The sequence below is a fragment of the Beta vulgaris genome, chromosome 4 (genome assembly GCF_026745355.1).
Source record: "Beta vulgaris subsp. vulgaris cultivar EL10 chromosome 4, EL10.2, whole genome shotgun sequence".
Taxonomy (NCBI): domain Eukaryota; kingdom Viridiplantae; phylum Streptophyta; class Magnoliopsida; order Caryophyllales; family Amaranthaceae; genus Beta; species Beta vulgaris.
Genome location: NC_079205.1, coordinates 6,213,050 through 6,227,475, shown reverse-complemented (window position 1 = coordinate 6,227,475; position 14,426 = coordinate 6,213,050). Strand labels below are relative to the sequence as shown.

The following is a 14,426-nucleotide window of genomic DNA, read 5'->3' as shown; positions in this document are numbered from 1 at the left end:
CTTAGTCACTCTATTTGGGTCAGAAAATGCATCTGGCAGTTGATTTGCTAATTCTGTAAATGAATTATCTTTTGAACTTCTATTTCACATTGTCTAGTACGAGGATCAAGATGAGATAATGATAATTCATTCCAACTGATTTCCTTTACCAGCTGTTTGTTTTCTCCCCCTAATATTGGGATATCCGACTCGTTAAAATGACAATCTGCAAAACGAGCCGTGAACAGATCCCCTGTTGTCGGCTCTAAATATTTGATTATTGATGGGGATTCATACCCAACATATAGCCTAACCTCCTTTGAGGACCCATCTTAGTACGCTGTGGTGGAGCAATTGGAACATATACAGCACATCCAAAAATTCGTAGATGGGAGATATTTGGTTCTTGACCCAAAACCAATTGTGATGGGGAGAACTTATGATGACTTGTTGGTCTCATGCGAATGAGTGCTGCTGCATGTAATATGGCATGTCCCCAAGCAGAAATGGGAAGTTTAGATTTCATGAGCAATGGTCTAGCAATGAACTGAAGTCGCTTAATAAATGACTCTGCAAGACCATTTTGTGTGTGAACATGTGCTACAGGATGTTCAACACTTATTCCAACATGCAATAATTATAAAAGGCCTCAGAAGTAAATTCACCAGCATTGTCAAGACGAATAGTCTTGATGGGATAATCTGGAAAATGTGCCCGTAATCTGATCAATTGGGCAAGTTCTGCAAACGCCAGGTTACGAGTTGATAACAATGATACATGTGACCATCTAGTGGATGCATCAATTAAAACCATAAAATATCTAAATGGTCCACATGGTGGGTGTATTGGCCCACAAATATCTCCTTGTATACGCTCTAAGAAATTAATAGATTCATAATTTATCTTGGCTGGTGATGGCCGAATAATTAACTTGCCTTGTGAGCAAGCAGCACAAGAATGACTTTGAAGAATCTGCTGGGTCTTCAAAGAATGTCCACATGAATTTTCAATGATTTTTCGCATCATCACAAAACCGGGATGGCCTAACCGGTCATGCCAAATTGTAAAGTCATTAGTAAACTTCTGGTTTAGTATAGAATGTGCTTCAATTGCACTTATCTTTGTGTAGTACAAACCAGTAGAGAATGCAGGCAATTTCTCTAAAACATTTTTGGTGCCTTGGGATATGCTTGTGATTTGAAGATATTCATCATTCCCTTCATTTATTGTCTCAATATGATATCCGTTATGACGGATGTCTTTAAAGCTTAATAAATTCCTTTGAGACTTAGGGGAGTATAATGCATCAACAATTTCAAATTTTGTTCCCATAGGCATTAATATATTTGCTCTTCCGGAGCCTTCAATAATTTTTGTACTACCAGATATAGTACTCACACTTATGCTTTTCATTATCAATTGAGAAAAATATCTCTTGCTTTTAAGTATAGTATGAGTAGGCACTGTCTGCTAAGCACACATCTTCACCTCTTAATGCTAATTGAGCTTGAGTACTCATGATCTTCAAAGAAATTAAAATAAGATAAAAACACAAACTAAATAAAAAAAAACTAATTGAGAAGTTTAAACCAAACAAAGTCCATAAAGTCATATATTGATGTCAAAAGATGATAGTAAAGTCCATAATGCAAATAGATTAATAAACGTAAACTATTAGAGTTCTATTCATAAAAGATCAAAGTTCATGTCTCTCAAATCTCAATTATTCCCTTCGGGGGTGGTGAAGAAATCAGCAACTTCCAAGTGTGTTGCATTGTCAAAAATCACCTTCACCGTCCTCGAACCAAAGATTTGCCTCTACCTTCTTTCCTTTTTGCTTCAATGATTGCTGGTAGAGATCAATAAGATGCTTTGGGGTACGACATACACGAGACTAGTGACCATTTCCTCCACAGCGGTAGCACACACTGGTCGCATTATCCTTCTCGTGTTTGGTACCATTGTTATTGTCCCACTTCTGGTGAGAATAGGAGTTCTTGGAGTAACCACCTCGACCTCTACTAGGTCCATAACCACCTCGACCTCCACTAGGTCCATAACCACCTCGACCTCTAGTAGGTTTATATCCTCTTCCACGGCCACGACCTCTACCACGGCCTCGACCCCTGCTACTGGCATGGTCTTTATTATTTATTGTCTTTCCATCATGGGATGCAGCGAGCATTCGCTTCAGGGAATGGTGCAGAACCAGTAGGTCGTAATCGTGGTTTTTTAATAATAGCTCGTCATTTTGTTCAGCCACAAGTAGACAAGATATGAGTTCAGAGTATTTCGTGAAACCCTTTTCACGATATTGTTTGCTTAGAAGGAGATCATCTTTGTGAAAGGTGGTGTAAGTCTTTTCCAACATCTCATCATCAGTTATTTTTTCCCCACATAGTTTCAGTTTAGAAGCTATTCGGAACATGGCTGAGTTGTAATCACTGATAGATTTATAATCTTGCAGTCTTAAATTTCGCCATTCATAACGAGCTGAGGGTAGTATCACAGTTTTCTGGTGGTCATATCTTTCCTTTAAATTACTCCAAAGCACCTCTACTGGGTCTTTAACAGTTAAATATTCATTCTTTAGAGCCTCATGAAGGTGATGGCGAAGGAATATCATAGCTTTGGCCTTATCTTGATCCGATTCATTATTTCCGGCCTTGATAGTATTACCAAGACCCTTTGCAGCCAAATGGATTTCAGCATCTAATACCCATGATAAATAGTTCTTTCCAGTAATATCAAGAGCCACAAATTCAAGTTTCGCGAGATTTGACATAATTCACTATACAAAATAATATTGCAAGATAAAATTAAATAGGATCCAATAAACATATACTATATGGAAAACCATTATTAAATAATGAAACTCATCAAGTGTGGTATTACTCCATGATTTGTTGATTAGTGCGGATATTGTAACAAAAGTAAACTAAAACAAGCATCTCAAGTTTGTTCACTGTATAAAACAAAGTTTTAATATGTGCATGTCGGGTGGTACTTAGAAACAAACCAAGGCAAGATTTCAGTAAGATTCAAAGATTATTGATGGTAATCCAGTACAATGTAATTCAATAGAAGTAATAAAATAGTTACTGCATCAGTCTGAAATACTTTCACTAGACACTATTCATAACCATATACATTAATGCTTCAAGAATCAGCCATACAGAACCAATTCAACAAAAGATAATTCATACTACTTCGTCTAATTGCCGATAATCTCTATAATTTTAGTCAAAGCACTAATCTAAATAAGAGATCTAAGTAGAAGATCAAAAATCCTTCCACGGCATGTCCATTATCGAAAAGAAAGCATGTCAGATAATCTCTATATTCCTAAGCCATTCATGAATTCTAATGGAAAGCATTCAGTGGTATAACTACAAAATCATGCATCAAAATCGATAAAGAAGATCACGCCAAAACATATACAAAGTATAAAGTAAATCCCAAACATGAAGTCAATTTAATATAGTAGATGGAATTTGTGCTTGACTTCAAAAAAAAAATCCTTAGGCAAAATCGCAAAAACCATGTAGTAAATATATGTCATGAAAAGGCCTAATGATCAGTTGACCACTACGCAATTTGAAGGGATACGGTGAATAGCATTGACAGTTTGATAGTATATAATATCACCCAAACTTTCAAAATCGATCTAAAACTATAACTTTGTACATACTAAAAGACCATCCTATACTATCCATCTAGAAATCATTGAAAAACAATTAATTTATGAAATAATAAATCATATGCGTACCTTTGCTATTAGATATAATTTTAACAAAGGCCTACTGCTCAGTCAGTTATAACTGGTGCTGATAACGTGTTATAAAATTGAGAGGATTATAGAGTATTGAGAAGAAAGATGATGGAGAGAATTCTTTTATTCACCTCATGGGGTACTATATATATACACAACAATGGAAGAGTCTAGAGTTACGTAATGCGAAAAGTCATGAGGGGATGTTAAAGGTTAGGTAATGCAAAGGGTTGGGATCCACCTATAATTATTCCATGCATAATAATTATTACATAACACTAGTATATTTGTTCAAAAGCATTATTATTGTTGTTGTTGTACTTATTAATAATTAATATTGATAATTATTATTAATCTTGTTATTATCATTATAAATGTCATTGTTATAACTATTTTAAGTTATTTTGTTGTTATTAACTAATAGAAAATTAAAAGCCACGTGTTAAGAACATAAGATTGGCGCAAAAATAAGAAATATATAAAATATGATAGCTCAAATTCATGACAACGAAACTGCTAACTTCGGATTCCATTTCAAAATAGCTAAGTGCGAGATACAAATTATAAATTTAGATTCGGTATAACTCTTCCCACATAATTCCAAATCTCTCTAGCTATTTGAAGTTGCACCCTATCCATTTCTTTCTTGCGCAAGTCATTGAACATATCACAATCTGCTCTACTTGGTGCAATATTTACGGTCCTTGAAATCGGTATATCCAACTCATACAATTGTTATGGGACATCCATGTTCGACATGTTTGACAATATTTTCCATCTTTTTTTAAGGGTTCCAAAACATATTTCAATTGTAGTATGGAGAGATGAGTGACAATAATTAAAGTTTTCCAGGTAAAAGAGAAATTAGTAGTAGTACTTAGGTAAAGTTTCATAGTTGTTTGTATATCTTATTTTATATTATATGAAAAAAATGAGTTGAGTCTGCCGATTATTCAAGTGTAAAACACTTTTTTTAAGGGAAAGTGAAACATTTTAGAAGTACTCTTATAAATTAATGACTTGGGTTATAGAATTATTTTAGTAATTATTATTGTTATGATGATGATTATAATTATTGTTGTTGTTATTACAATAATGATAATAATAATAACTATTATTATTATTAATAAAAATTGTGTAAAAGTTGTGATACAAATAAAATGATAATAATAGTAATACTATAAATAAGATCTTATAATGTTTTTCATAATAATGAGTTACAAAGTAATAATATAATAGTAATAATATATTTAAAAAAGATAAGATCTTGTAAAACAGATTAGATGAGATCAGATCTGATCAGATCAGATCAGAAAAATAAGTTCAGATTAGATAAATTCAGATCAGAAAATTTCAGGTGAACTAAACATAGCCTTAGTCCCCACATTATCTCTATTCCATGCTCTCTATCTCCCTTAAAACAATAAACCCACACTCTCTCTCCTCATTAAAAAAAAGTAAATAACAATGTAGAATTAGAGCATATGTCTCCCAGCTTATTTTCAGTTCAGTTCAGTTATTTAATTCTCTAATAATAAAAAAATGATAATAATTATTATTATCATTATTATTACTACTACTATTACTATTATTATAAATATTAATATCATTATTACAATTATTAATATATTATTTTTTTGGTAAATATGTAAGAGTTATATGACCAATAGGCATGAAAGCACCAACTACAAACACACACAACACCACACAACATACATCACACCAAAAACCAACTTACAGACACCAGAGCCTCACAACAGGCTCACACAATAGCACTATAGCAGTCATAAGACTCTCAAACCATATACACTCATTTTCACTCCACTTATTACAAATTTTAGACTTAATTCTAATCTACTAATAATGTCACATTGAATTGTCTTGATAAGAACTTCAGGGTTCCACACAGCAGCATGCCAAAGAGCATGATTTTGTGCCTTCTAAGTGTGATACACTGTGGCTGCTAGACTAGCATAAGCCACCTTCTGTTGGTGTCTCTTTCTGATTTTTCACCCCCATTTCCTCCAATGAACATACAAGTTATCCTACTCACTACAGTAGATTTGCAGCCATCTCATACTGATTAAGTCTCTCCCTTGTCCTCAGTCTCCCCATGCAGCAAGCCATGCAATAAAAGAGTGTTTAGGGATATTCATTGAGCTCCAAACCCAATGATGCCATCTCAATCTCTCCAGGTCACCCCTGAGCCATAGGTAACCTTCCTGAATTGTATACTCTTTCCTGCCATCAAGCCACATATTGTTCTGATATGCAGGTCTTAACTTCTCTTTGACTTTACACATCATCTTCCAAGGCCAACTTGCATTACTTGGTGCAACATAATCCCACCAAGCTGCTTCTCTAATATAAATACTATGAATCCATCTTATCCAGAGAGTGTCTTCTTTTTTTTTGCAATTTGCCAAATATACTTCCCCAAAGCTGTAGTATTCCACACACACATTCCCTTACTCCTAGCCCACCACATTTCTTACGCCTGCGAACCCATTCCCATGAGACTAGAGGGGGTTTATGAAGGTATATGTTGCACTATCCCAGAGATATGCTCTACAAATTTGTGTGACTTTTTGTAAAACATATTGAGGTAGCAAGAATACCTGAGCCCAGTAGGTATGAATGCTCAGCAACACAACATTAACTAAAGTAGTCCTCCCTGCATATGATAGATTCCTAGAAGACCAACACATGATTCTTTTCAGAATTCTATCAATCAGTACATCACAATCAGCAATAGAGATTCTCTTGGATGTAATTGGGACTCCAAGATATCTAAATGGGAACAACCCAACTGGAACCCTGTCACTTGAAGTATTCTATTCCTCACCTCTTCTGGAACATTGCCAAAATAAATGGTCGATTTCATATGGTTAGCTTGTAAACCTGAAGCATCTGAAAAGGCTTTTAAGGCTCTAACCATAAGGGTCACAGACTGAGTATCACCCTCACAAAACAGCATATATAAGATCATCTGCAAATATCAGATGATTCATTTTTAACTCTTTACACCTGTAATGATACGAAATGTCTCTCTATTGCCCACTTTCTTCAGATTCTTGTGAAGTACTCCATAACCAAAACAAACAACAAAGGGGGAATTGGATCCCCCTGCCTAAGCCCCTTCTTCCCTTTAACGAACCAACTAGACCCCCATTAATGCTAATAGAAAAAGATGGAGAAGAAATACATGTTAAGATCCATCTTTTGAATTGTTTAGGGAATTGAAATTTCTCTAGCAGCTCACCAATAAACCTCCAACTGACAGAATCATATGCCTTTCTCAAGTCAATCTTCATAGTACATCTGCTAGACCGACTTTTTCTCTTATAGTGCCTAAGTATATCTTGACAAATAAGGATATTGTGCAAAATTTGTCTATTTGCTACAAATGCACTTTGCACTTGATCCACCAAGCTAGGCAATATCAATTTCAGTCTACCACATAGTAATTTAGAGATTACCTTGTATATAACATTGCAGCATGCAATAGGTCTGGACTGACTAACTTCTTCAGGTTGTTCCACTTTGGGAATTAAGCAAAGTGTTGTGGCATGAATTTGCTTAAGAAGCTGTCCTGACTGAAAGAAATCCAATACATCATTTGTGACCTCCTGCCCCACCTGACCCAAGCCTTCTTGAAGAAACCACTAGAATAACCATCAGGCCCAACAACTCTATTTTCATCAATCTTAAAGAAAGCATTCTTCACCTCCTCAGTATTGAAAGGAGCTATTAGCCTCTGCTTCATACTTTCCTCCACCCCTAGGCCCTTCAGCAATTACTGAATTACTTACATGTCATGTAGCCTCACTCTCAGATCCCAACAACCTCTTATAATAATTCAGAAAAGCTCCCTCCACCTCCTTAGGATTCTCATGCCATCTGCCATTTTCATCCTTGACCCTATAAACCTGCATCTGATGTCTTCTCTTCCTCAGACATGAATGAAAATAGCTAGTATTTTCATCACCTCCTTGAATCCAGTCTTGCTTCACTTTCTGTCTAATGAAGCTCATCTTGGCTTTATCAAAATTGTCATAGCTTCTCCTAGCTTCCTGCTCCTGTCTATGCAAATCAGTATTATGAGGATCTCCATGAATACTCTTTTGGATGTCCATAAGCTTTGTCAAAGCCACAACAGCTTCATTCTCCACATGATAGTATTTATTCCTATGCAAACCTTTCAATCCTTGTTTCAATTTCTTCTGCTTGCTCACTACCTTGTACATAGGCACCCCTTCCACCCTCTTCTGCCACCCAGTTTGCACAATATGTAAGAAAGAGTCATCAAGAGCCCACATATTGCAAAACTTAAAGGGTCTAGCAAGCCTTCTCAACTAAAGTGTTATCTAGTTTCACAACACATGCATAGTGATCCGAAATTTCCTTCGAAAGAAACATTGCATAAGCATTCCTAGATGAATTAAGCCATTTAGAGTTGGCTAGAACTCTATCAATCTTCGAAAAAACTCTCTGCTCCTCTTCCTGCTTATTAGACCATGTATAGTAAGGGCCAGATGTAGGATGGTCCTGTACTTTACACTCTCTAATACACTTCCTAAATGGAGCTACTTCATCCAAAGTTACTGCAGAACCTAGTCTTTCCCCTAGATTTAAAACACTATTAAAGTCACCCATTATGATCCAAGCTCCTTTCACATGATGGCTAATCCTCTCAAGATCCCTCCATAACTCCTCCCTTACAACAACATCATTAGCTCCATACACTATAGTAATCTCAAAGATTTCAGCAGTAGCTCTATGAAGCACTTCATAATGAATGTATTGTATGTGCAGCACAACTACATATATTCACCACAAAACAAAAGGCAGCCAAATTAACCAAATTCTTCCTCCAACATGAAATTGATAATGTGTAACAACAGACCAATCCTTACATATACTAGGATAGACTTTAGACAAGTTCTTAGTCTTCACCCTAGTTTCTAGAAGTCCAAAGAACCCAATATTATAATGATTTAAGAAGACTTTAGCATCATTATGTTTATTAGGGCTATTTAGACCTCTAATATTCCCACAACCAATTCTATCCATTTGGAGGAATGGGAACCTCCTCTCCCTGCTGCTTACCTTCTTTTTCTATGCTCTCAACTACTAGCTTCTCCTGAGCCTGCCCCTGAGCTTTCTTATTCGCCTTACTACCTGGATCCTCAGTTTGCACTATAATATCTTGAGCTGGCAACTTGGGAGAAAGTACCATTGCTGAATCATGACATATAGGCCTTGCCTGCATTTGCACTTGTACTAGAGCTACCATCACCCTGCACCACCTGTGTTATACCCTCTGTCACCCCGGTTTTGGGCACCCAGGTTTGTTTAGCTGGCTTAATTTTCTTCATAGCCAATTCATATTTTTTCTGTCTACACATCTCCACTATATGACCAATCCCTCCATAATCACCACAAATTATTGGTTTACACTCATAAACCACCTTCTGCTTCACAACTATCCCCTTCTCATTCATAAATTGAATTTCATCAGGAAACCACTGCCCCATTTCACTTCCACCATTACTCTTGCATACTCAATACACTCCTTTTGTGCGTAGCTTGATCTGTCCTGATTGGTTTCCTACAAGGCTTGTAATCTTGTTTAGTGCTACCTGTCCCAGAACTTCAGCGCCAACCCAGAAATCGAACCCATGTTAGGTACCACCTTCACCTCCTCCTTCAATAAGTCCATATCAGTGGACCAGTTCTTCATGATAACAGATTTATTACATATATAACTGGCCCAACATCCATAGCTTGTTTTTCCTCCAAATTCCTGAACCTAACCACAAACACTCATTAACCCCCATTGCAACTCTATCAACTCCAAATTTACCCCACACACGCCTAACAAAACCATTAACAATACGAGCAGGAGGTTTGATCCCAAGGACATAGCATACAATCATTAAATTCCATAATTCAATTTCTCCCTTAACATCCTCCTCTGAAATTACTATACTAGGTAAAGATACATCATTATCAATATTAATCTCAACATCTTGATTCACATTACTACAAACTTCTAAATCAATACCTTCTTCACGAATACTTTCAAAAAGGCTATGATGCCAAGGTATATTACCTATGTGACTTATTGTCAGCTGCTACATAGGGTGTGGAGAAGGAACAACACTACCTGATGCAGGACACATTGGAGTCCTCATCGATGCCACCCAACTAGCCACTTGAGTACGCGCCGCCTCAAAATTAGCTCGATCAAGCATTGACGCACGATTCTCCACCGACGCAACTGAAACATAATCCTTCTCCTCCTCCGAGGTCCAACTTAGAGCCACATTCTCTGCAATTTCATTGATATTCTTCATCTTCCTAGCATCCCCTATTTTGTGGTTTCTTCGCCACCTTGATTTGTTGCTTAGCCTTCTATCCACCATTTCCTTTCTTCGAACCCTTAGCCATGATCCAATAAATGTTGAGGTTCAATGAAACAGTAAACAATGGAAAAAACTATGGCGCAATTTTAATTCTAGAGAAAAGCGACAGTTTCTCTCTCTAGACTCTCATTCCAATCATAACTTGTTACCCTATTATTATTATATTATTATTGTTATTATTACTCCTATTACTATTGCTTTTAAAAATAACGTATGTCTATTTATATATATTATTGGTGAAAGAAAAAAAATAACCTAATACTTATTCGATTAGGATTATTTTTTCAAGTCCAAAATCTCAACTAAAATAAAGCGTAAAGACGCATAATTGTAGAAAAATCAAATCTAGCACAATCAAAATAACCGATCAACGACAAAGTAAAAAGATTTTAAAAAACGGTAGATTTTGAGCTCTTTGCAAAATTACAGTAAAAAAAACATGGATAATAATGTACACATCCTATTAAATTTGTAACATTCTTTTTAAGCGTTAGGCGATAAAGTATATTATATATTTCGATATTATAATATTGTTGGTCAAGTTATTAGTTTATCTGTTTATCACGGACTAATCCATCTATCTCACAATAATTTATTATAATTTATTAAAATAATTTATTATTATTTTATTTAATAACTTATTATTATTAATAAATCATTATTATGTATTTATTATTAATTGAATAATATTATATTATTATTATCACTACTATTAGTTATAATATAATTCAGTTCAGTTCAATTTAGTTCAGCTGTTTTATGCGGAAAAGAACATACCCTTAGTATTTACGCTCTTTCTCCAATTTCTCTTAAAGGGTGAATCTATATTAACTTTTTTATGAAAGAGAGATTTCATTAATTGATGGCCAAACGACATCTACAATAAGTATTAAAGAAAAACAAGACATAATCAGACAAGATCAAAACAAGTTCGTCTTTAATTAAACTACAATGAACCAGATTGAGCAATACAACGCAACCCCTTATTTGCTGGATCACGTAGCTATTGATGGGGAAGTCTATCATTCTGACATAGTTTGGGGAGGAAATTTTTGATTTAACCATGTTGACCGCATCCGAATTTCCAATACTTCGATGTTGATGGTCTTGAACTTCAACCAATAAGAACAATTTCTCATACCAATTTTTAAACTTCAACGCGGGAAGAGAATAAAACCAAACTCCAAACTCCCATAAAAGGAGAGAAAGAACTCAAAAATTGGGTAGAAAACTCTCAAAAAGAGAGAATGGAAGATTATTAAAAACAAAAACAATGAAAACTAGAAGAAAAAAGAAGAATTGGGGGCTTACACACCATCGAAAAGATGATGACAGTCCCAAATTAGAAGAAAATAAGTAGGGTTTTTCAAGAGAGAGGGGAGAGGAAGAGGCTAGGGTTTTGACTAATCTATATTTAGTAGAATTTTAAAAAATTATTGAATAGTCAATTTTTAATATAATAAATTTTTATATGATAGAATCAATTATTAGTTTGAGACTTTGGGTCAACCCAAAACTTATTGTATGCCTAATGCGTTAAGGACAAAGAAAATGTGTAGTTCTACTTAGATTATAAAATGTTTTGATTTGATTAGATCCCTGGACTAATTATAGTTTAAATATCCTGAAGTCAACGGTACCAGTATTTTAAAACTAATTCGGACAGCCAACTTCATGCATGGTACATACTAAGATTTTTTTTTTCTTTTGACAGGAATACTTTGGATTGTTAACTTAATGGCGATCTAAAAGAATCTTTATTAGAAAAGTCAAATCTCTTTGAACCCTTGATGTATGCATCGACAGAACATAGAAGTATTCTCCATCACAACGTTTGAGAGTAGCAGTATAACAGCGCAAATCAGAAACATGTCATTTCCTCGGATAAATTTACCGAATTTGCATTTTCACCTTCTTTCCTTCCTTTCGTTCATAATCTTCTTAGTCTTTCGTTCATTTTTAAACTTTTGAAAATAATTTATTTTTAAAGAATTATTTTTGAGTTATTTGTGATGGAGTTTTCGAAATGAAAAAAAAATATTGCGAACTAACAATTGTGTTACTTATATAGTACAATTCGTACTCAATTTCATACTGACGTGTATTTCCTTTTTCCTATTTGGCTTTCCCGGTTTACCTTTTTGGTAAGCAGTTTTACAAGTGAATTTTGGATGTGAATGGGAACATACTAAGAAGGGGCTTTCACCTAGATTAGGGTGTTTTTTTATATCGAGTATTGAAACAATATTTACTTTTATTGATAAGAAGTATTACTATTTTTGGTTAAATTCTTCCGCTGCAAGTTATTTTATTAGTTAGTAGTTAGTTGTCGAAAGCGTGTTAGTCACGTGGCTGTAATACTCCTAAATTACTCAAATATTATTTACTAAATTATTTAAGAGAAATTCACAAGAGGGGGTCCAACTATTACCCATTTTCTTTTATAGGTCCTAACACTAGTACATAATTGACGATTTGCGTCGGATGTGAGGCACCCATTTGCGTCGCACATGGGTCCGACGACACAGGTCTCGACGCAGATGAGATAGACAGGATCTACATCGGACTAGTGCACGACGAAATTGATGAGCTATTTGGGTTGGACATTGCCCAACGTGCGACGCAAATGGGAGATGCCAAGCCATAACCCTAGCAGCCCAACAAGCCTAGGGACCTACCATCTGCGTCGCATGTGGTACTGTGTGCGACGCAAATGGTAGGTTGTTTTTTTCCAGCCTTTTCTTTCCACCAGCATTCAAATTGCAATAAAATAAAAACAACAGATTAAAATACGCTTAATTGCAGCAGATTAAATAACCATTCATATTCCAAACCATGATTTTTTTCCTCTTTACAATTGTTATGTAATCAGAAAACATGAACAATAAAATTCTAAAATGAAAAACTTATACAAATCATATATAGAAAGATCGAAATATAGAAGTTTGGAACAAGTTGCAGTAGCGGGGAGGCGGTGGCCGGGGCAGCGGGACAGGGTGGCACATAGAGCGGAAGGCCGATAGTTGACCGGGTAAGCGAGTGGAGGAGAGAGACTCATCTTGTTCCATTTCAACCATTCAACCACCAAATTCAATCCCTTGGAAAAAAATTCACCCCAATATTTCCTAGATTTTGAAACAAACCACAAAATCAAAATCGACGAATCCATCAGATCCTAAAATGCAAAGCACAAAATCAAAATCGACGAATCGAATCGAATCAAAACAAAATTGTGCCCTAGAAAAAGGAAATAAAACGAGAAAAAATAAACTAAAATAAAAGGAAATACAATTGTAGTAATGAAGAAATCGTATTTTGAAGGATTAGATTTCAAAAAAACTAAATAACGAGAAAAAAGAGGGAGCATACCTTGATGTTGACGACTAGATTTCCAAAAACCGCCATTGAAGGATTCATTGAGAACACGGGGAAGAGAACGACGAAATCGGTGAAAGCGAGTAGGAGGAGAGAGAAACAACTAATGTAAACCGGCGACAAATTGTTGAATTTCTTGGCGAGAAACACCGCGACAGTGAGAGAACGAGAGAGAAGGAATAAAGATGGGAAAGAGATAAGGAGAGAGAGAGAGACGACTGTGTGAGGAAGAAAGAGTTGGAGGAAGCTACTTTTGGATCCATGGGCTGGGCTTTCACTCATCTGGCGTCGCACCCTACTTAACATCCGACGCACATTATTGGGCTTTAAACATTGTTATGTGCGTCGCATTTTTGGCCCATCCGACGCACATAGCTGTTTTGCGTCGCACACTAGTTAAATACGACGCACATAGGTTGTCTTTTGCGTCGATTCTTTGTTGCATGCGACACAAATGAGTCTTCTGCGACGTTTGTCCTGTTGTGCGACGTAGATGGTGAGAGGCAAATCGTCGTTTTTCTACTAGTGCAACTATGGATTATTTTTTGCAGGTCCCAAGTTACCATATTGTGATTTTTATACATCCTGAATCATTTATAAACGGTTTAAAAGGTAAGATTTTTAATGTTGGCTCCATTTTATAGGTCTTTGTCACTTGATGAAAGTTTTCGAAGATAGTAACATTTAAAATAATTACCTTCTAAACCGGTTATAAGTAACTCAGGACCTATGAAAATCACAAGATAGTAAACGTTGGAGCTGTGGGAATCCATAGTTGGGACTTATAAAAGATAATGGATAATAGTTGAGCTCTCTCTTGTGAATTTTTCCAATTATTTATTTAAATCGAGCAATTTGGGGCTTGNCACGAG

General features: G+C 35.6%; 1 protein-coding gene across 1 annotated transcript; it reads right to left on the bottom strand.

Annotated features, from left to right (window-relative positions):
- Positions 1 to 1,873: 1,873 nt before the first annotated feature.
- On the bottom strand, positions 1,874 to 2,764 carry LOC125496449 (uncharacterized). The gene has a single exon (XM_048641903.2). The coding sequence runs from the start codon at positions 2,762 to 2,764 to the stop codon at positions 1,874 to 1,876; it is 891 nt and encodes a 296-aa protein (XP_048497860.2).
- Positions 2,765 to 14,426: the final 11,662 nt, after the last annotated feature.

What these genes read in the sequence shown, in the direction of transcription:
- LOC125496449 (XM_048641903.2), bottom strand. Translation starts at nt 2,764, where the DNA reads ATGTCAAATCTCGCGAAACTTGAATTTGTGGCTCTTGATATTACTGGA.